Here is a 25,173-nt window from a genome sequence, read left to right on the forward strand (position 1 = left end):
CATATATTGTTTTAGAATTAACTAAACCAGAATATTCCATATATGGTTTTAGAATTAACTAAACCTGAATATTCCATATATGATTCCAGAATTAACTAAACCTGATTATTCCATATATTGTTTTAGAATTAACTAAACCAGAATATTCCATATATGGTTATAGAATTAACTAAACCTGATTATTCCATATATTGTTTTAGGATTAACTAAACCAGAATATTCCATATATGGTTTTAGAATTAACTAAACCTGAATATTCCATATATGGTTGTAGAATTAACTAAACCAGAATATTCTATATATGGTTGTAGAATGAACTAAACCAGAATATTCCATATATGGTTGCAGAATTAACTAAACCTGAATATTCCATATATGGTTTTAGGATTAACTAAACCAGAATATTCCATGTATGGTTTTAGAATTAACTAAACCTGAATATTCCATATATGGTTGTAGAATTAACTAACGAATATTCCATATATGGTTTTAGAATTAACTAAACCTGAATATTCCATATATGGTTGCAGAATTAACTAAACCTGATTATTCCATATATTGTTTTAGAATTAACTAAACCAGAATATTCCATATATGGTTGTAGAATTAACTAAACCAGAATATTCCATATATGGTTGTAGAATTAACTAAACCAGAATATTCCATATATGGTTGTAGAATTAACTAAACCAGAATATTCCATATATGGTTGTAGAATTAACTAAACCAGAATATTCCATATATGGTTGTAGAATTAACTAAACCAGAATATTCCATATATGGTTTTAGAATTAACTAAACCTGAATATTCCATATATGGTTGCAGAATTAACTAAACCCAAATATTCCATATATGGTTTTAGGATTAACTAAACCTGAATATTCCATATATGATTGTAGAATTAACTAAACCTGATTATTCCATATATTGTTTTAGAATTAACTAAACCAGAATATTCCATATATGGTTTTAGAATTAACTAAACCTGAATATTCCATATATGGTTGTAGAATTAACTAAACCAGAATATTCCATATATGGTTGTAGAATTAACTAAACCAGAATATTCCATATATGGTTGTAGAATTAACTAAACCAGAATATTCCATATATGGTTGTAGAATTAACTAAACCAGAATATTCCATATATGGTTGTAGAATTAACTAAACCAGAATATTCCATATATGGTTGTAGAATTAACTAAACCAGAATATTCCATATATGGTTTTAGAATTAACTAAACCTGAATATTCCATATATGGTTGCAGAATTAACTAAACCCAAATATTCCATATATGGTTTTAGGATTAACTAAACCTGAATATTCCATATATGGTTTTAGGATTAACTAAACCAGAATATTCCATATATGGTTTTAGGATTAACTAAACCAGAATATTCTATATATGGTTTTAGGATTAACTAAACCTGAATATATCATATATGGTTGTAGAATTAACTAAACCAGAATATTCCATATATGGTTGTAGAATTAACTAAACCAGGTAATTCCATATATGGTTTTAGAATTAACTAAACATGAATATTCCATATATGATGTAGGGTAAACTAAATGCTAAATTGTAAGTCCTACTACATATGTATTCCAAACACTGAATCCTACAAATCATTCTTCTGCATATTTATTTGTATGGTTAATTTTAGCTGCTATGAAGATTTAGGTCAATCTGCCTACACAGTGCTCATGTAACATATAACATTGATTACTTACATTTTGTGGGATTTTTTCCATGTTATTAACGTTAAGTATTGATCAGAAATTTAAAGTATTCATGTGAACAATTATTCATACATAGTGTATGACACGTTAAGTGAAGGGCCTTGTGTGTGAGTACAGAAATGCGAGTTCACAAAAATGTGAGCACAAAATGCAAGTTAATTGTAGGGTTATTCCATCATAGATGGTAGATGTAAAACAATACTGTACATGTGTAAACCAAGCTATCTCGTGTAGCTGTGTTCAACAGATTATTATAGTAACAATAATTTCTTCTATGGCACATTATCTGAATTTTTATTATTATCTCCTTATGATCATTTCTAATTCATCTCCTTATATATATATATCACACATTAATATCTTATAACTTTTCAAATATGATAATTTAGCAATTTAAACAATATCATTGACCACTGGCAAGAGAAAACAATTAAACACTTTCTTTGTTACATAATACATATCCAATATTAGTAGAGTTATTAAATTAAATGCCATCGTGTATATACCCAATATATATGTAAGGTAGTTCATCCTTATAGATGTACCCTATGTGACGTATACGATCCTTCAGATACTGTCATACATGTACCATATTTATCTTGCAATAAGCTCCTGTTTTTTTATAAAACCATCCTATATTGGTTGTAGTTCAATAGAAAGGCCAACAACTGCTATTTCATTGTAATAAGCCCATCCCCTATTTTGAATAAGTGATTAATTCATGATGTGTTGGCCCCCTAGGCTTACTACAGGAGAAATACGGTACATCTACGTGACTATACAACTCTTTTATAAATGAACACATTTCGTAACTTTCCATAATTCAATTTCGTTTTTTTATCATATTTTTACACAAATTAACATATAGTTATTCATAACTGCTCTATCTAATCAACACAGGTAACCATTTACAACTGCTCTATCTAATCAACACAGGTAACCATTCACAACTGATCTATCTAACCAACACAGGTAACGATTCACAACTGCTCTATCTAACCACCACAGGTAACCATTCACAACTGCTCTATCTCATCAACACAGGTAACCATTCACACCTGCTCTATCTTATCGACACAGGTAACCATTCACAACTGATCTATCTAACCAACACAGGTAACCATCCACAACTGCTCTATCTAACCAACCCAGGTAACCATTCACAACTGCTCTATCAAATAAACACAGGTAACCATCCACAACTGCTCTATCTAATCAACACGGGTAACCATTCACAACTGCTCTATCTCATCAACACAGGTAACCATTCACAACTCCTCTATCTAACCAACACAGGTAACCATCCACAACTGCTCTATCTAACCAACACGGGTAAGCATTCACAACTGCTCTATCTAATCACCACAGGTAACCATTCACAACTGCTATATCTAATCAACACAGGTAACCATACACAACTGCTCTATCTAATCAACCCAGGTAACCATTCACAACTGCTCTATCAAATAAACACAGGTAACCATCCACAACTGCTCTATCTAACCAACCCAGGTAACCATCCACAACTGCTCTATCTAACCAACACATGTAACCATTCACAACTGCTCTATATAATCAACACAGGTAACCATTCACACCTGCTCTATCTTATCGACACAGGTAACCATTCACAACTGATCTATCTAACCAACACAGGTAACCATCCACAACTGCTCTATCTAATCAACCCAGGTAACCATTCACAACTGCTCTATATAATCAACACAGGTAACCATTCAAAACTGCTCTATCTAATCAACACATTTAACCATTCACAACTGCTCTATCTTATCAACACAGGTAACCATTCACACCTGCTCTATCTTATCGACACAGGTAACCATTCACAACTGATCTATCTAACCAACACAGGTAACCATTAACAACTGCTCTATCTAACCATCACAGGTAACCATTCACAACTGCCCTATCTAACCAACACAGGTAACCATTAACAACTGCTCTATCTAACCATCACAGGTAACCATTCACAACTGCCCTATCTAACCAACACAGGTAACCATCCACAACTGCTCTATCTAACCAACCCAGGTAACCATCCACAACTGCTCTATCTAATCAACACGGGTAACCATTCACAACTGCTCTATCTCATCAACACAGGTAACCATTCACACCTGCTCTATCTTATCGACACAGGTAACCATTCACAACTGATCTATCTAACCAACACAGGTAACGATTCACAACTGCTCTATCTAACCATCACAGGTAACCATTCACAACTGCTATATCTAATCAACACAGGTAACCATTCAAAACTGCTCTATCTAACCAACACATGTAACCATTCACAACTGCTCTATATAATCAACACAGGTAACCATTCACAACTCCTCTATCTAACCAACACAGGTAAGCATTCACAACTGCTCTATCTAATCAACACATTTAACCATTCACAACTGCTCTATCAAATAAACACAGGTAACCATCCACAACTGCTCTATCTAACCAACCCAGGTAACCATCCACAACTGCTCTATCTAACCAACACGGGTAAGCATTCACAACTGCTCTATCTAATCGACACAGGTAACCATTCACAACTGCTATATCTAATCAACACAGGTAACCATTTACACCTGCTCTATCTAATCAACACAGGTAACCATTGCTTAACCTGATCAGATAAAAAAGCAAATAAAGTCTGAAAATGGCTGTAAGGCTTCAAATATTTAGCAATAATGGAGTCAATTTGATTTGTTGATTTTGTCTGTCTACCCATATACTAACCAACACAGGTAACCATTCCCAAATGCTCTATCTAACCAACACAGGTAACCATTCACAACTGCTCTATCTAATCAACACAGGTAACCATTGCTTAACCTGATCAGATAAAAAAAGCAAATAAAGTCTGAAAATGGCTGTAAGGCTTCAAATATTTAGCAATAATGAAGTCAATTTGATTTGTTGATTTTGTCTGTCTACCCATATATATATATATACAGTAGGCGCAGTGATCAGGAGCAGATAACTTTGCTCACGCTTCGACCCAATCTGTACAGGCATTATAGCTGTGTCCATTATGTGTCATGGTGTACAGAGGGTTCCCATTGGTCAGTAATCAGACTGGCTAGATATCACTTCTATCAAACTGATAAAATCCTATGTCATAATGGTAAAAATGTCATCATGTTGATAGTTGTGTTATAGCTGCATTATAATAAAATAACAAAAGAAAAGATACAATAAAAGTTTTTCTACTGTTTTCAAAGCTTTGATTTTACTTGGAACACCTTTCTGTTTTTGAGTAACTGGACTTGGCAGCTGTCCGCGTTACAGACAGGAAGTCCTCTTACTAAAAGTAATAAAGCTATCTTATCAGACAGCTGTACTACAGGATTATCCATTAGGTTAGATTTTGAAGGAAGACAATATGTAAGTGGTCAAACATTGGAGGATATTGCAATGATCAGTGAATCAATGTACATGGTTATATGTGTAACATGAGATGGATCAATGCACGGCCGAACCCTCCCAACTCGAGACGGATGCTCTACCAATTGAGCTACCTGGTTGCCGACGATCAACCTAGTCCAGTTCCGCTACATATGATAAATTTGTATATGAATACAACTGTTCATTGATTGTGTACTTTATAGCTGTGCATATTCCTTTCTTGACTGATAAAAAACATTAGTGCATATCTATTATACTGTAGTGTTTCCTTGAATAACATCCAATTATTTCTAATGTAGCATCAGAGACTAAAATTAAACTACTCATGGCAAATATGCCATGCATAAAGTTTAGTATTCCATTGAACCTAATGAAATGTTGTGTGGGAAATGAGTTTCTAATTTATTTAAAGTGGCACTGACATTTGACTTGAAAAGGGAACTCAACTAAGTATTAGGGCAAGGAAGCCATGCATGAATTTAAAGTTTTAAGTTATTGTGTGTAAACACTGTTTTATTGTTTTTATTTTACTAACAGTGACACCAACTATGACATGTAAAGCAATCCAAAGCAAGCACTAACAGCAAGAAAGTCCTTTGGAAGTTTGAGTTAAATTGAGCCATTTTAGGGAACATATAATGTCATATATGTTACTGTTTAGAAATAACGTAGGCTGATGGACATACAAGTGTCATTAAAATATCCCTTCCGGTCTTAAATCAAGCTTAAAATCTCACCCTGAAATGTCATTTAACCCAAAATGTTCATGGCTCATTGTTCAAGGCTACATCATAATGCTGATCTGTACATATCTAACAAACCTGAAACAAGTATGCATTTATTTATAACTTCAGTAAAAACAAGAGGCCCATGGGCCTTAACGGTCACCTGAGTCTATAGTATTTATTTTTGTTGTTGAAATATGTACCAATTTGAGTAAAAAATAGTATAATGTTAACTTAACTTTGTCAGGACCATGAGCTGATCATTCCTAGACCAATTTTAAGTGAGATCGGCCTATTAGAACTTAGTAGCAAAATAGCGGCCATGGCAGCCAAATTGTATTTCTGATTGACCCGAAAAATAACAACACTTTGTCAGGACCATGATTCGATCATTCCTACAAAGTTTCAGTTCAATCGGCCAAGTAGATCTTTACTTTAAGTTTGAAATAGTTTACCAAAATGGCAGCTGTGGTGGCCATATTGGATTTCTGATCGACCTGAAAAATAACAACACTTTGTCAGGACCATGAGTCAATCATTCCTACAAAGTTTCAGTTCAATCGGCCTAGCAGAACTTGACTTTAAGTTTGAAATATGTTTTCAAAATGGTGGCCGTGGCGGCCATATTGGATTTATGATTGACCTGAAAAATAACAACACTTTGTCAGGACCATGAGTCGATCATTCCTACAAACTTTAAGTTCAATCGGTCCAGCAGAACTTGACTTTAAGTTTGAAATAGGTTTTCAAAATGGCGGCCGTGGCGGCCATATTGGATTTCTGATCGACCCGAAAAATAACAACACTTTGTCAGGACCATGAGGCGATCATTCCTATCAACTTTCAGTTCAATCGGCCCAGCAGAACTTGACTTTAAGTTTGAAATGTAAAATGTTAACGGACGACGGACGACGGACGACGGACGACGTACGACGGACGACGGACGACGGACGACGACGGACGAAAACGGATAGCAATAGGTCACTTGAGCTAAAGCTCAGGTGACCTAAAAAATAATTAAAAGACAAACACATCAACATTGGTTCATAGTACTGCATGCATAGTTAACCCCATCAGTAGTAAAGTCATTCTGGTCTCTGTGTAGTATAACATATAGACAGTCAATTAAAAAAGTTCTCCATTTTATTTTTTGTTGAACTGGTATTTCACAAGCATTGACTTATTAAAAACATAAAGTTGTGTCGTATTAAAGAACATTAAATAGCAGGTTGACTTTGCAGAGTATTCTCCAGAACTGGCACTCCCATCACAGACTAGACACTGTCACTTTTAATAAGCCAACAGAATGTATGTGATGACCATTCAGAAACATAACATTATACAGATAGCACAACAAAATACACGTAAGATAATCTTTGGTCGGTATAGGTAGGTAGAGCAGTTTGATGATTGTTCAGTTAATGGTTTGGTAAGTGTGCTTACAGAGCTGATATAACTGAGTATTATTGTACAGTAAAAAAACACTGGCCTTTCACACACATGAAACACATAAACATCACCCATCCTCGTACAATAATTTACAGCAAAAATATACAAATCAAAAAGCTTTCTCAAGAAATAATCGTAACATAAAAATATTGACTGTTTGCAACATAACGTTTGCTTTGGCACAAGACAACATTTACAAAACATTATTTGATCTCTGTTGGATCAGTAATGACCTCTACACTAGTTCCATATCTGTACCCAATACAGCACTGGTAAGCAGTTGGTACAGGTTTATGGATGAATATTTTATTATGTAGACAACTTGTCAGATGACAGGTGTTGTTAAGTACATTGCACATTCACAACTTGAAGATAAAAGAGTGGAGTCTGATGTCACATGATCAACAACTGGTCTCAATCACAGGTAGATCACATCAACACCTAGTCTCAACTACAGGTAGGTCACACTAATACCTGGCCTCAATCACAGGTAGGTCACACTAATACCTGGTCTCAATCACAGGTAGGTCACATCAACACCTAGTCTCAACTACAGGTAGGTCACACTAACACCTGGCCTCAATCACAGGTAGGTCACACTAACACCTGGCCTCAATCACAGGTAGGTCCCATCACCACCTGGCCTCAATCACAAGAAGGTCACATCAACACCTGGCCTCAATCACAGGTGGGTTACAGCAATACCTTGCCTCTATCACAGGTAGGTCACACTAACACCTGGCCTCTATCACAGGTAGATCACACAATTATCTGATTTCTGTTTTGAGTTTGTGTGAAGGGTTCTGAGGTCTTCTATTTATAACACATTAAAATGGGTAAGAGTCTAGCAATTTGCAGCTAGAAACAAACAAAAAATCTGGTTAACAGTCTAGAGACCAGATTACAAATAAAGTTCTAGAGACCCAAAACTACACATGACGTTTTAGGTTAGAATCTTGAGATTCCAGACTTCACATTAATTTAAGAGTCTAAAGACTCCAGACTTCTTATTAAGTTCTAGGTTAAAATCTAGTGACTCCAGACTTCATATTAAGTTTCAGGTTAGAATCTAGTGACTCCAGACTTCATATTAAGTTTCAGGTTAGAATCTAGAGACTAGACTAAACATTAAGTTCTAGGTTAAAATCTTAAGATTCCAGTTTTCATATTAAGTTTCAGGTTAGAATCTAGAGACTCCAGACTTCATATTAAGTTTCAGGTTAGAATCTAGTGACTCCAGACTTCATATTAAGTTTCAGGTTAGAATCTAGTGACTCCAGACTTCATATTAAGTTTCAGGTTAGAATCTAGAGAATCTAGACTTCATATTAAGTTTCAGGCTAGAATCTAGAGACTCTAGACTAAACATTAAGTTCTAGGTTAAAATCTAGACTCCAGTCTTCATATTAAGTTTTAGGTTAGAATCTAGAGACTCCAGACTTCATATTAAGTTTCAGGCTAGAATCTAGAGACTAGACCAAACATTAAGTTCTAGGTTAAAATCTAAAGACTCCAGTCTTCATATTATTTTTTTTAAAGTTAGAGTCTAGAAACTCCAGACAACAGAATGAGTTTGTGGTGAGGGACTGTAGAGCTGAAACAATTCTGCGATGGTCAGCCCCTTGTTATCCTGCTAATAGTAGTGGTATGGTTGTGCCACCAGACTTTATAGACACTACATTGGTCAGGCAAAGTTCGAGTCCAGTCAAACATAGCAGATGTACACTTTCATTGTTGGCCTGAATATATGGTTCTGTATAACACAGCAGAGAGACATTCCCATTGACAGTCCCGGTATAAGATCGTGTTTAACAAAGCAGCCGGACACTACCATTGTCAGCCCCTAGTAATACAGTCCTGTTCATCGGTAGGATAGCCATACTCGTCAAGACACCTTTAAAAGTGTCAGCCTTCAGTTTGGTAACGGTAAAGGAACCCTATGGAGGAAAAACAGAAAATTAAAGTTGAAAGATCCATCTGAAAAAATTGAAATAGTGCTTTTAGAGTCATTTCCTATTATTATAAACAAAGGTGGTAAATCTGACGACATACTTCTTTTTGCTATGTAACTGTACTTCTCACTGATTTCAACACTGGCATTGTGTTACCTTATCTACCCAGTACTCCTCATGGATTTAAACGATGAACTTCAGTAATCTCATCTACACTTCAAACATTTAACCCTGAACTAACCTGGTTTTCTATGGAGGCATGGACACCAATTTTGTTGCCCGTAGTTCCTGAGATGATTTGGTTTTTGTAGAGAGACATGCAATGAACTGGTTCACTCTGACCTGTAACACATAACAAACATAGTTCAGACCATTGTCAACACAATTTCGTGTCTTGAACCGATTAACTGGTATCTTTGAATACAGGTAAAACAAAGCTCCATTAGAGGATATCAGTAAACAGCTAAGTATATAAAACAAAACTTCAATGTAGACAGAATTAACATACAGGTAAGTATATAACACAGGACTCTATCAGAGAGTATCAGTATTAGCTCACCCTTTACACAGGTAACTATATAACACATGGCCCCATCAGAGAGTATCAGGATTAGGTCCCCATTTACACAGGTAAGTATATAACACATGGCCCTATCAGAGGGTATCAGTATTTGCTCCCTCTTTACACAGGTAAGTATATAACTCATGGCCCTATCAGAGAGTATTAGTATTTGCTCCCCCTTTACACAGGTAAGTATATAGCAGATGGCCCCATCAGAGAGTATCAGGATTAGGTCCCCATTTACACAGGTAAGTATATAACACATGGCCCTATCAGAGGGTATCAGTATTTGCTCACTCTTTACACAGGTAAGTATATAACACATGGCTCTATCAGAAAGTATCAGTATTTGCTCACCCTTTACACAGGTAAGAATATAACACATGGCCCTATCAGAGGGTATCAGTTTTAGCTCACCCTTTACACAGGTAAGTATATTACACATGGCCCTATCAGAGAGTATCAGTATTAGTTCACCATTTACACAGGTAAGTATATAACAAATGACCCTATCAGAGGGTAGCAGAATTTTCTCACCCTTTACACAGGTAAGAATATAACACATGGCCCTATCAGAGGGTATCAGTTTTAGCTCACCCTTTACACAGGTAAGTATATATCACATGTCCCTATCAAAGAGTATCAGTATTAGCTCACCACTTACACAGGTTAGTGTATAACAAATGGCTCTATCAGAGAGGATCAGTATTTGCTCACCCTTTACGCAGGTAAGTATATAACACGTGGCCCTATCAGAGAGTATCAGTATTAGAGTATTTGCTCACTCTTTACACAGGTAAGTATATAACATAAGGGTCTATCATAGGGTATCAGTATTTGCTCACTCTTTACACAGGTAAGTATATAACTCATGGCCCTATCAGAGAGTATCAGTATTAGAGTATTTGCTCACTCTTTACACAGGTAAGTATATAACACACGACCCTATCAGAGGGTATCAGAATTTTCTCACCCTTTACACAGGTAAGTATATATCACATGTCCCTATCAAAGAGTATCAGTATTAGCTCACCATTACACAGGTAAGTATATAACACATTGCCCTATCAGAGGGTATCAGTATTAGCTCACCCTTTACACAGGTAAGTATATAACACATGTCCCTATCAAAGAGTATCAGTATTAGCTCACCATTTACACAGGTTAGTGTATAACAAATGGCTCTATCAGAGAGTATCAGTATTTGCTCACCCTTTACACAGGTAAGTATATAACACATGGCCCTATCAGAGGGTATCAGTATTAGCTCACCATTTACACAGGTAAGTATATAACACATGGGTCTATCATAGGGTATCAGTATTTGCTCACCCTTTACACAGGTAAGTATATAACACATGGCCCTATCAGAGAGTATCAGTATTTGCTCACCCTTTACACAGGTAAGTATATAACACATGGCCCTATCAGAGAGTATCAGTATTTGCTCACCCTTTACACAGGTAAGTATATAACACATGGCCCTATCAGAGAGTATCAGTATTTGCTCACCCTTTACACAGGTAAGTATATAACACATGGCCCTATCAGAGAGTATCAGTATTTGCTCACCCTTTACACAGGTAAGTATATAACACATGGCCCTATCAGAGAGTATCAGTATTTGCTCACCCTTTACACAGGTAAGTATATAACACATGGCCCTATCAGAGAGTATCAGTATTTGCTCACCCTTTACACAGGTAAGTATATAACACATGGCCCTATCAGAGAGTATCAGTATTTGCTCACCCTTTACACAGGTAAGTATATAACACATGGCCCTATCAGAGAGTATCAGTATTTGCTCACCCTTTACACAGGTAAGTATATAACACATGGCCCTATCAGAGAGTATCAGTATTTGCTCACCCTTTACACAGGTAAGTATATAACACATGGCCCTATCAGAGAGTATCAGTATTTGCTCACCCTTTACACAGGTAAGTATATAACACATGGCCCTATCAGAGAGTATCAGTATTTGCTCACCCTTTACACAGGTAAGTATATAACACATGGCCCTATCAGAGAGTATCAGTATTTGCTCACCCTTTACACAGGTAAGTATATAACACATGGCCCTATCAGAGAGTATCAGTATTTGCTCACCCTTTACACAGGTAAGTATATAACACATGGCCCTATCAGAGAGTATCAGTATTTGCTCACCCTTTACACAGGTAAGTATATAACACATGGCCCTATCAGAGAGTATCAGTATTTGCTCACCCTTTACACAGGTAAGTATATAACACATGGCCCTATCAGAGAGTATCAGTATTTGCTCACCCTTTACACAGGTAAGTATATAACACATGGCCCTATCAGAGAGTATCAGTATTTGCTCACCCTTTACACAGGTAAGTATATAACACATGGCCCTATCAGAGAGTATCAGTATTTGCTCACCCTTTACACAGGTAAGTATATAACACATGGCCCTATCAGAGAGTATCAGTATTTGCTCACCCTTTACACAGGTAAGTATATAACACATGGCCCTATCAGAGAGTATCAGTATTTGCTCACCCTTTACACAGGTAAGTATATAACACATGGCCCTATCAGAGAGTATCAGTATTTGCTCACCCTTTACACAGGTAAGTATATAACACATGGCCCTATCAGAGAGTATCAGTATTTGCTCACCCTTTACACAGGTAAGTATATAACACATGGCCCTATCAGAGAGTATCAGTATTTGCTCACCCTTTACACAGGTAAGTATATAACACATGGCCCTATCAGAGAGTATCAGTATTTGCTCACCCTTTACACAGGTAAGTATATAACACATGGCCCTATCAGAGAGTATCAGTATTTGCTCACCCTTTACACAGGTAAGTATATAACACATGGCCCTATCAGAGAGTATCAGTATTTGCTCACCCTTTACACAGGTAAGTATATAACACATGGCCCTATCAGAGAGTATCAGTATTTGCTCACCCTTTACACAGGTAAGTATATAACACATGGCCCTATCAGAGAGTATCAGTATTTGCTCACCCTTTACACAGGTAAGTATATAACACATGGCCCTATCAGAGAGTATCAGTATTTGCTCACCCTTTACACAGGTAAGTATATAACACATGGCCCTATCAGAGAGTATCAGTATTTGCTCACCCTTTACACAGGTAAGTATATAACACATGGCCCTATCAGAGAGTATCAGTATTTGCTCACCCTTTACACAGGTAAGTATATAACACATGGCCCTATCAGAGAGTATCAGTATTTGCTCACCCTTTACACAGGTAAGTATATAACACATGGCCCTATCAGAGAGTATCAGTATTTGCTCACCCTTTACACAGGTAAGTATATAACACATGGCCCTATCAGAGAGTATCAGTATTTGCTCACCCTTTACACAGGTAAGTATATAACACATGGCCCTATCAGAGAGTATCAGTATTTGCTCACCCTTTACACAGGTAAGTATATAACACATGGCCCTATCAGAGAGTATCAGTATTTGCTCACCCTTTACACAGGTAAGTATATAACACATGGCCCTATCAGAGAGTATCAGTATTTGCTCACCCTTTACACAGGTAAGTATATAACACATGGCCCTATCAGAGAGTATCAGTATTTGCTCACCCTTTACACAGGTAAGTATATAACACATGGCCCTATCAGAGAGTATCAGTATTTGCTCACCCTTTACACAGGTAAGTATATAACACATGGCCCTATCAGAGAGTATCAGTATTTGCTCACCCTTTACACAGGTAAGTATATAACACATGGCCCTATCAGAGAGTATCAGTATTTGCTCACCCTTTACACAGGTAAGTATATAACACATGGCCCTATCAGAGAGTATCAGTATTAGCTCACCCTTTACACAGGTAAGTATATAACACATGGCCCTATCAGAGAGTATCAGTATTAGCTCACCCTTTACACAGGTAAGTATATAACACATGGCCCTATCAGAGAGTATCAGTATTAGCTCACCCTTTACACAGGTAAGTATATAACACATGGCCCTATCAGAGAGTATCAGTATTAGCTCACCCTTTACACAGGTAAGTATATAACACATGGCCCTATCAGAGAGTATCAGTATTAGCTCACCCTTTACACAGGTAAGTATATAACACATGGCCCTATCAGAGAGTATCAGTATTAGCTCACCCTTTACACAGGTAAGTATATAACACATGGCCCTATCAGAGAGTATCAGTATTAGCTCACCCTTTACACAGGTAAGTATATAACACATGGCCCTATCAGAGAGTATCAGTATTAGCTCACCCTTTACACAGGTAAGTATATAACACATGGCCCTATCAGAGAGTATCAGTATTAGCTCACCCTTTACACAGGTAAGTATATAACACATGGCCCTATCAGAGAGTATCAGTATTAGCTCACCCTTTACACAGGTAAGTATATAACACATGGCCCTATCAGAGAGTATCAGTATTAGCTCACCCTTTACACAGGTAAGTATATAACACATGGCCCTATCAGAGAGTATCAGTATTAGCTCACCCTTTACACAGGTAAGTATATAACACATGGCCCTATCAGAGAGTATCAGTATTAGCTCACCCTTTACACAGGTAAGTATATAACACATGGCCCTATCAGAGAGTATCAGTATTAGCTCACCCTTTACACAGGTAAGTATATAACACATGGCCCTATCAGAGAGTATCAGTATTAGCTCACCCTTTACACAGGTAAGTATATAACACATGGCCCTATCAGAGAGTATCAGTATTAGCTCACCCTTTACACAGGTAAGTATATAACACATGGCCCTATCAGAGAGTATCAGTATTAGCTCACCCTTTACACAGGTAAGTATATAACACATGGCCCTATCAGAGAGTATCAGTATTAGCTCACCCTTTACACAGGTAAGTATATAACACATGGCCCTATCAGAGAGTATCAGTATTAGCTCACCCTTTACACAGGTAAGTATATAACACATGGCCCTATCAGAGAGTATCAGTATTAGCTCACCCTTTACACAGGTAAGTATATAACACATGGCCCTATCAGAGAGTATCAGTATTAGCTCACCCTTTACACAGGTAAGTATATAACACATGGCCCTATCAGAGAGTATCAGTATTAGCTCACCCTTTACACAGGTAAGTATATAACACATGGCCCTATCAGAGAGTATCAGTATTAGCTCACCCTTTACACAGGTAAGTATATAACACATGGCCCTATCAGAGAGTATCAGTATTAGCTCACCCTTTACACAGGTAAGTATATAACACATGGCCCTATCAGAGAGTATCAGTATTAGCTCACCCTTTACACAGGTAAGTATATAACACATGGCCCTATCAGAGAGTATCAGTATTAGCTCACCCTTTACACAGGTAAGTATATAACACATGGCCCTATCAGAGAGTATCAGTATTAGCTCACCCTTTACACAGGTAAGTATATAACACATGGCCCTATCAGAGAGTATCAGTATTAGCTCACCCTTTACACAGGTAAGTATATAACACATGGCCCTATCAGAGAGTATCAGTATTAGCTCACCCTTTACACAGGTAAGTATATAACACATGGCCCTATCAGAGAGTATCAGTATTAGCTCACCCTTTACACAGGTAAGTATATAACACATGGCCCTATCAGAGAGTATCAGTATTAGCTCACCCTTTACACAGGTAAGTATATAACACATGGCCCTATCAGAGAGTATCAGTATTAGCTCACCCTTTACACAGGTAAGTATATAACACATGGCCCTATCAGAGAGTATCAGTATTAGCTCACCCTTTACACAGGTAAGTATATAACACATGGCCCTATCAGAGAGTATCAGTATTAGCTCACCCTTTACACAGGTAAGTATATAACACATGGCCCTATCAGAGAGTATCAGTATTAGCTCACCCTTTACACAGGTAAGTATATAACACATGGCCCTATCAGAGAGTATCAGTATTAGCTCACCCTTTACACAGGTAAGTATATAACACATGGCCCTATCAGAGAGTATCAGTATTAGCTCACCCTTTACACAGGTAAGTATATAACACATGGCCCTATCAGAGAGTATCAGTATTAGCTCACCCTTTACACAGGTAAGTATATAACACATGGCCCTATCAGAGAGTATCAGTATTAGCTCACCCTTTACACAGGTAAGTATATAACACATGGCCCTATCAGAGAGTATCAGTATTAGCTCACCCTTTACACAGGTAAGTATATAACACATGGCCCTATCAGAGAGTATCAGTATTAGCTCACCCTTTACACAGGTAAGTATATAACACATGGCCCTATCAGAGAGTATCAGTATTAGCTCACCCTTTACACAGGTAAGTATATAACACATGGCCCTATCAGAGAGTATCAGTATTAGCTCACCCTTTACACAGGTAAGTATATAACACATGGCCCTATCAGAGAGTATCAGTATTAGCTCACCCTTTACACAGGTAAGTATATAACACATGGCCCTATCAGAGAGTATCAGTATTAGCTCACCCTTTACACAGGTAAGTATATAACACATGGCCCTATCAGAGAGTATCAGTATTAGCTCACCCTTTACACAGGTAAGTATATAACACATGGCCCTATCAGAGAGTATCAGTATTAGCTCACCCTTTACACAGGTAAGTATATAACACATGGCCCTATCAGAGGGTATCAGTATTAGCTCACCCTTTACACAGGTAAGTATATAACACATGGCCCTATCAGTGGGTATCAGTATTAGCTCACCCTTTACACAGGTTAGTATATAACACATGGCCCTCTCAGAGGGTATCAGTATTTGCTCACCCTTTAGACAGGGAAGGTCCTTAGTGTCCTCCGTGTTCCAGATCTTCATGGTCTGGTCGAAAGACGAGGTGAGGAAGGTGGTTTTATTGTATGCCTTCATCTGTGGAGAAAATAATGAGAAATATAGAACACTTCAAGGAGTAAACATAATCAAATGTCCAGTCATCCTCCCTCTGCTGATGTTTTACATACCAGTACTAAATACACATCCAAAGGACAAGGTAATGTAAAATATCATTTGGCCCAAGAGTTTCTCAAAAGTTTAAGCTGTAATGTTAAAAATGTAAAGATTGATCCCCCTTTCATAAAAACTTCAAGAATTTAGCTGTCCAGTCACAATATAGGCAAGGTACTGAAGCATTAACAGGAGAAAATCTTGAAATGAAGGTATTAACAAAAACCGTCATATGGGTATCCATCTTTTGAACAGGTCGGTCTTAAACCTACATTACCACACATTACCAGGAACTGGATTGTGTAGCATGAACCTGCTCATATTTAAAATCTATTATGTTCATGAGAAAGCGTATATATTTTTTGGCAATTCCTACGTTACCTCCCTTGATCAGCAATTTTTGTTCAACACTGCTATCATTCTTTAAAATTAACAAAAACATCTCTTTGTTTTTCTTCAGAAAACACATTTAGGACATCTTCCTTGCTTATCATACTTCCTCCTTTCGGCTGAAATAAAAATAAGTTTGCCTACCTGTAAGATGTCGCCTTCGTGACCTTTCCAGGACTTCATCATTATGCCAGTACGCAGGTCCAGGAGGGACAATATTCCTGAGGAAAATCCTACACACACCCAATGGCTGTCTGGACTGACAGTCACACAGCGAATCAGGCCTGTCCAACAAATAAAATAACACTCAACACAGCGAATCAGGCCTGTCCAACAAATAAAATAACACTCAACACAGAGAATCTTTTTCAAGCACAGACTACCACATATTTAACACAACAATCAGACAAGATCGACTATTGCACAGCTGTCCATGCATGTCTAACTCAGACAATGCAATAAACACAGCAAATAAAATCTTGAAAAATACAGCCTTACTTTACATATAATGGTTATGTATTAAACAAGATAAAGTGCATTTCTGCATTATGGTAATATTAAGGGAAATGAAAAACCTTGACCCAAGGTATAAGAATGTTTGTAAATTCATACAGATGAGATATTCATTCAATGCTGGCGATGTCTAGGTACTAGACTACATCTCCTAAATAAGAGGCATCAAGGAACATGTCTTTGAAGTACCTGCTGTGCTGGTCGTACACTTGTACTCGTGGGCATAGCTAGCTGCTCGTAGGTCCAGAAACCTGATGGATACAAAACGTAAACATTAATGTACAACAAACAAATTGCATGAAACCATTTACCAAACCAATCAAACCTGACTTTTCCAATATTTACAGCCAATACTTAATTGTTATAAAATTAACAATGCCATCTCATTGAACATAGCAGGACAGGATGTTGTACCAAATAGGACTGTTTTTATGTTAATCTTCTGTATTGATTCTGTGCTACTTTTTCAGTGGTTCAGGTAAAATTCATCAGTTAATATAACAAAGCATACACAAATACACACAGTTACCGTAAGCAAAAGACTTGTTGGAACAAGTTTACTGAGATTGGTCAATACTACCTTAGGGTGGAGTCATTAGTGGCGGTGATGATCATGGTACTCGGTGAGGGACATGGAATTAGGGCTGTCACAGGGCTGTAACGGGTTGACTCAAGGCGCCGAACTACATCTCCCGTAAACGGGTCCCAGATCTAGATCAATCAAAGTAAGTATTAGCTACTGAAATAACAAAACATACAGATTAAATACTACATTCCAGATAATAAACCTTATTGTGGATGAAATTTCCCATATAAATAGATAGATTTTATTAAAATAAAATCAGTCTTTGATTTTGGTAAGATTCTAACGTGACTTTAGGGGTGAATGGGTAATGTGTCCATATCCATTAACAGCTGTATCATTGAACAGGTTTACACAGCATGATTTTCCTTCTCCTTTCAAAATTACTCCTACAACAGTTCCCTTAACGAGGACTTGATGATATTGCAGTGTTCATGACCTACTTACATGGACGGTGCTATCACAGGATGCTACAAGTCGCACAGACTCGAGGTAGGCTACAGAGAACACTGACTTCTTGTGCTGTTGATAGGTCCACTGACACCTGCTCCTGACACAAATATGTTTGGTTTTACTTTCAAGTACAGAAAACAATACGGGACAGAAAATAGTGTAATTGAATGGCATCAAAAGCTTTACAAACTACCTACTGACACAGAATGTTGACTTCATTTCAAATATCTGAGGATGAACATACATGCTCAAAAATATGTGGTGATGCCAACAATGTAAAATAAAATGTGAAATTTGCAAATGAAGTAAAAGTAGCATACATATTGCAGTTTAAAGTTGCAGCTATGATGTGAATACCTAAATGAAAAAATTACAAGACACAAGAAACATTAACAATTCTATTGTTCCAAAACAAATACTATTATGATACTATCAATAGTCATAATAAAATATCCTTTTCTTCTTCACATACTTGTGAGCACCATCCCCATAGCTCTTGATGGACCAGAGCTTGACCGTTTTGTCCTTGCTGGCGGTGACGAAGGAGTTTTCATTGTCCAGTACAGTCAGTGACCTGATACTACTACTGTGGCCCTCAAATGTTTGCAGCTTGATCTGCTTAAAGTTGAACATAGTGTCTCGCTCACTCAGGCCTGCAACAAACAAAAAAAAAGTCTTTACACTCGATCACAGAATATCATTTCTCTGCCACTTAGAAAGTTGGACGTCAATATTTATTTGTTAAAGTATCTTAATAGTGCGAGTCAGCACATGAAGTATCAGTTCCCTCCCCTTCCAACAAATGGTGTTTACATGCCTGTCTGTTTATGCAGACCAGCCGATCCGTCTTTTTTTGGAATGGAATATTGCAAGGGTAAAAACTGACAGACCTGCAAATGATAATGCTGTCCTTGAAAATCCTTGCCGAGGCTTGAACATCAAATCACTACCGGTAGGTCCATCCCTATTACACAAACAACTCTGGTTCCAAACCCCTACCCTTCAGTCCCTCATCCCTTCGTTCCAATACCCTTCAGTCCCTCACCCCTTCGTTCCAATTCCCTTCAGTCCCTCACCCCTTCGTTCCACTACGCTTCAGTCCCTGACCCCTTCGTTCCAATACCCTTCAGTCCCTCCCCCCTTAGTTCCCCTACCCTTCAGTCCCTCACCCCTTAGTTCCCCTACCCTTCAGTCCCTCACTCTTTGTTCCCCTACACTTCAATCCCTCACCCCTTTGTTCCCCTACCCTTCAGTCCCTCACCCCTTAGTTCCCCTACCCTTCAGTCCCTCACTCTTTGTTCCCCTACACTTCAATCCCTCCCCCCTTTGTTCCCCTACCCTTCAGTCCCTCACCCCTTAGTCCCCCATACCCTTCAATCCTTCACCCCTTAGTTCCCATACCCTTCAATCCCTCCCCCCTTTGTTTCATACCCTTCAGTCCCTCTCCCCTTCAAATCCCCTACCCTTCAATCCCTCACCATTTGTTCCCATACCCTTCAGTCCCTCACCCCTTAGTTCCCCTACCCTTCAGTCCCTCACCCTTTGTTCCCATACCCTTCAGTCCCTCACCCCTTAGTTCCCCATACCCTTCAATCCTTCACCCCTTAGTTCCCATACCCTTCAATCCCTCCCCCCTTTGTTCCCATACCCTTCAATCCCTCACCCCTTAGTTCCCCATACCCTTCAGTCCCTCACCCCTTTGAATTTGTTCTCATACCCTTCAGTCCCTCATCCCTTAGTTCCCATACCCTTCAATCCCTCACCCCTTTGTTCTCATACCCTTCAGTCCCTCTCCCCTTCAAATTTGTTCTCATACCCTTCAGCCCCTCACCCCTTAGTTCCCATACCCTTCAATCAATCCCTCCCCCCTTAGTTCCCCATACCCTTCAGTCCCTCACCCCTTTGTTCCCCTACCCTTCAGTCCCTCACCCCTTAGTTCCCATACCCTTCAATCAATCCCTCCCCCCTTAGTTCCCCATACCCTTCAGTCCCTCCCCCCTTCGAATTTGTTCTCATACCCTTCAGTCCCTCACTCCTTTGTTCACATACACTTCAACCCCTCACCCCTTAGTTGATCAATCCCTCACCATTTGTTCCCCTACCCTTCAGTCCCTCACCCCTTAGTTCCCATACCCTTCAATCAATCCCTCCCCCCTTAGTTCCCCATACCCTTCAGTCCCTCCCCCCTTTGAATTTGTTCCCATACCCTTCAGTCCCTCATCCCTTAGTTCCCATACCCTTCAGTCCCTCACCCCTTCAAATTTGTTCTTATACCCTTCAGTCCCTCACCCCTTTGTTCCCTTACCCTTCAGTCCCTCACCCCTTAGTTCCCCTACCCTTCAATCCCTCACCATTTGTTCCCATACCCTTCAGTCCCTCACGCCTTAGTTCCCCTACCCTTCAGTCCCTCACCCTTCAGTCCCTTGCCCTTTGTTCCCCTACCCTTCAATCCCTCACCATTTGTTCCCATACCCTTCAGTCCCTCACCCATTAGTTCTCATACCCTTCAGTCCCTCACCCCTTCAAATTTGTTCTCATACCCAGTCCCTCATCCCTTAGTTCCCATACCCTTCAATCCCTCCCCCCTTGTTCCCATACCCTTCAATCCCTCACCCCTTTGTTCTCATCCCCTTCAGTCCCTCATCCCTTAGTTCCCATTCCCTTCAATCCCTCACCCCTTTGTTCCCATTCCCTTCAGTCCCTCACCCCTTCAAATTTGTTCTCATACGCTTCAGTCCCTCACTCCTTTGTTCCCATACACTTCAACCCCTCAACCCTTAGTTCACTTTCCCTTCAATCCCTCACCCCTTTGTTCCCATTCCCTTCAGTCCCTCACCCCTTAGTTTTCATACCCTTCAGTCCCTCACCCCTTTGTTCCCATTCCCTTCAGTCCCTCACCCCTTCAAATTTGTTCTCATACTCTTCAGTCCCTCACTCCTTTGTTCCCATACACTTCAACCCCTCAACCCTTAGTTCACTTTCCCTTCAATCCCTCACCCCTTTGTTCCCATACCCTTCAATCCCTCCCCCCTCTGTTCCCATACCCTTCAATCCCTCACCCCTTAGTTCCCCATCCCCTTCAGTCCCTCACCCCTTTGTTCTCATACCCTTAAATAACCCCTTTGTTCCCATACCCTTCAGTCCCTCATCCCTTAGTTCCCATACCCTTCAGTCCCTCACCCCTTAGTTCTCATACCCTTCAGTCCCTCACCCCTTAGTTCTCATACCCTTCAGTCCCTCACCCCCCTCACCATTTGTTCCCATACCCTTCAGTCCCTCACCCCTTTGAATTTGTTCTCATTCCCTTCAGTCCCTCACCCCTTTGTTCCCATCCCCTTCAATCCCTCACCCCTTTGTTCCCATCCCCTTCAGTCCCTCACCCCTTAGTTCTCATTCCCTTCAGTCCCTCACCCCTTTGTTCCCATACACTTCAACCCCTCAACCCTTAGTTCACTTTCCCTTCAATCCCTCACCCCTTTGTTCCCATCCCCTTCAGTCCCTCCCCCCTTCGAATTTGTTCTCATACCCTTCAGTCCCTCATCCCTTAGTTCTCATACCCTTCAGTCCCTCCCCCCTTTGTTCTCATACCCTTCAATAACCCCTTGTCTGTGACGCACGAGTCCCCTCCCTTACCCTTCAATCCCTCCCCCCTTTGTTCCCATACCCTTCAATCCCTCACCCCTTCGAATTTGTTCTCATACCCTTCAGTCCCTCACTCCTTTGTTCACATACACTTCAACCCCTCACCCCTTAGTTTACTTGCCCTTCAATCCCTCACCCCTTTGTTCTCATACCCTTAAGTCCCTCACCCCTTTGTTCCCATACCCTCCAATCCCTCACCCCTTTGTTCCCATTCCCTTCAGTCCCTCACCCCTTTGTTCCCATTCCCTTCAGTCCCTCACCCCTTAGTTCTCATACCCTTCAGTCCCTCCCCCCTTTGTTCCCATACCCTCCAGTCCCTCACCCCTTTGGTCTCATACCCTTACGTCCCTCACCCCCTTGTTCCCATACCCTTCAGTCCCTCACCCCTTCAAATTTGTTCTTATACCCTTCAGTCCCTCACCCCTTTGTTCTCATACCCTTAAGTCCCTCACCCCTTTGTTCCCATACCCTCCAGTCACTCTCCCCTTTGTTCTCATACCCTTCAGTCCCTCTCCCCTTCAAATTTGTTCTCATACCCTTCAGTTCCTCACTCCTTTGTTCACATACACTTCAACCCCTCACCCCTTAGTTCCCTTACCCTTCAATCCCTCACCCCTTTGTTCCCATTCCCTTCAGTCCCTCACCCCTTCAAATTTGTTCTTATACCCTTCAGTCCCTCACCCCTTTGTTCTCATACCCTTAAATAACCCCTTTGTTCCCATACCCTTCAGTCCCTCTCCCCTTCAAATTTGTTCTCATACCCTTCAGCCCCTCACCCCTTAGTTCCCATACCCTTCAGTCCCTCCCCCCTTCAAATTTGTTCTCATCCCCTTCAGTCCCTCCCCCCTTTGTTCTCATACCCTTCAATAACCCCTTTGTTCCCATACCCTTCAGTCCCTCACCCCTTTAGTTCCCCTACTCCTCAGTCTACCTCTCCTGTGTATCTACCTACCAAGTTCATGTTCCCAGTAAGCCAGCCAGTTCCCCCTCAGATGTCGACGCTTGTTGTGCTCCATCTGATCACTGTAACAATTGGAACATCTTGTCAAGTGGCTTGTTGCTCACATATACATATCTGAACTAGTATGAACAATTCATAACATTGAACATGTTTAACATTTGTGACCTTGAAAAGCGAGTCAAGTTCATTAATTTAAATAAGTCTGATACCCTTTCATCCTAGTAAACCTCAGGCAAGACATCAAAGTCTAGGCCTGATTGTATTGTAAAAGTTTGTTTTTGGAAGATTTTAACACATGTTGGACCTTTATGAGTTTGAAAGGTGGGTCAGGGCCAGTATTCACAAAACCGTTCTCATGCTCAAGCTCAGATTCTGTGCCCTTGCCCAATTTCTAGTTCTTGTGATAAATTAATAAATATTCAGTTTATCAATGTCGTCAAGGAATTTTCGAGACCTAAAACTGAATACCAATTTCCATGTCTAAACTTGACCTTTTGACCTTGTTAGATGTTTTATTCAAATTACAAGAAAGTAGGTTTGAGCATAGAATCTATGTTTGAGTATGAGGCTGGTTTAATGAATACGGGCCCAGGTCACTCATTTGAACAAAATTGATAGCCCTCAAACACAACAAGCTTTATGCCAAATATCATGACTTCATGACTTATGTATTAGAGTATTTCATGAATACCACGTTTACCTCCTTGTTTCATCGGGATCCACCCTGAGTAAACGAGAGTTTCTGTGAATTGGTCCGATCTTGAATGTGTCTGACCCTTGTGGTGTACTGGTGTTGAGCTGGATCCTGTTGCCTAGCAAAGCCACGTTACTCCCGATTCCTAGGACAGGTATGGCTAGACAGGGGAAACAGAGGCCCACACTTACTGAAAATGTTACGTTTCCGCTAATATTATCTACTCTCTATTATTGAAATCAATTTATAGATTAACTGACGACTCCCGATTTTGCACCCTTAATTTGAGTGTTTTCAACCAGTGAATTTGCCTAACCGTTCCTATATTCTAAGATGTAATGAAACAACTCAAAATATGTCATTTTAAAGGGTTATTTTGTCTCTAGGGGGTGTATACACGCATTTTATTTCCGTTTTAATTTTGAGCGTGCAGAATCTCCCCCATGGAAATCTCAAACAGTTGGCAAGTATGTATATTGTGGTTTAAAAATAGAAGCGCCATGTAAACATTCACAAACCTAATATTCTACTTCATTACCTTAATGTCCATTCATTAAAGAAATTTAAATTCAACTCAACGTTTACTTGATTAGCTACCTAGTTATGAAGTGTAATAAATGGCTGAGTTAGCCGTGATACCTACCTTCTTGTACAGGTGAAGTCGTTTCAGAGTCACTGCTGTGGATAGGACTGAGCTCTCCATCATACTGGGAACAGAGCTGTCTGATCATGTCATCATTAGGTAGACTATTCTCCATGTAAATACTGTAACACAGGCACACTGATTTTACTTACACTCAACTTTACAAAGTAACAATTTCTCTATCAATTTAAAAAGACATTTTATATGAAGTACTTCAATGTTTGTTGTCTTTCAGGGACATAATTTTCCAAACTTAGTATTCAGAGGCTGTGGTATTTGCCTTACTTGGTACCCTGTAATACATATGTGTAAGATATTTGCCTAACTTTTAAGCCAATGTCGTACCTGCCAAATATGCGACAGAAGGGTATGTAGGACGCCATAGCTAGCTCAGGGGAGAACACATCAACAAGGTCCTGTAACGTTTTCTCTTTGTCCTTCGTACCATACTCTGGGGAGTCTTCTAATAC

At 39.3% G+C, this 25,173-nt stretch overlaps 1 protein-coding gene across 4 annotated transcripts in view; it reads right to left on the reverse strand.

Moving 5' to 3' along the window:
• Nucleotides 1-7,760: 7,760 nt before the first annotated feature.
• LOC110467259 (WD repeat-containing protein 81-like) overlaps nt 7,761-25,173 on the reverse strand; it is a 30,893-nt gene continuing 13,480 nt past the window's right edge. Inside the window, exons 15-26 of one of the 4 annotated variants that reach the window (XM_021524302.1) lie at nt 25,049-25,163; nt 24,704-24,825; nt 24,067-24,250; nt 23,358-23,428; nt 19,236-19,416; nt 18,758-18,860; nt 18,308-18,438; nt 17,917-17,978; nt 17,359-17,498; nt 16,650-16,749; nt 9,537-9,637; nt 7,761-9,280 (exon numbers count right to left, since the gene is read on the reverse strand). In XM_021524302.1, the coding sequence (XP_021379977.1) occupies nt 9,152-9,280; nt 9,537-9,637; nt 16,650-16,749; nt 17,359-17,498; nt 17,917-17,978; nt 18,308-18,438; nt 18,758-18,860; nt 19,236-19,416; nt 23,358-23,428; nt 24,067-24,250; nt 24,704-24,825; nt 25,049-25,163 (1,439 nt within the window). In that variant the 3' untranslated portion in view covers nt 7,761-9,151. Of the gene's footprint in view, nt 9,281-9,536; nt 9,638-16,649; nt 16,750-17,358; nt 17,499-17,916; nt 17,979-18,307; nt 18,439-18,757; nt 18,861-19,235; nt 19,417-23,357; nt 23,429-24,066; nt 24,251-24,703; nt 24,826-25,048; nt 25,167-25,173 lie in introns of all 4 variants that reach the window. The other 3 variants (XM_021524305.1, XM_021524301.1, XM_021524303.1) reach the window with 3 other exon arrangements.

The sequence above is a fragment of the Mizuhopecten yessoensis genome, unplaced genomic scaffold (assembly GCF_002113885.1).
Source record: "Mizuhopecten yessoensis strain PY_sf001 unplaced genomic scaffold, ASM211388v2 scaffold11167, whole genome shotgun sequence".
NCBI lineage: Eukaryota > Metazoa > Mollusca > Bivalvia > Pectinida > Pectinidae > Mizuhopecten > Mizuhopecten yessoensis.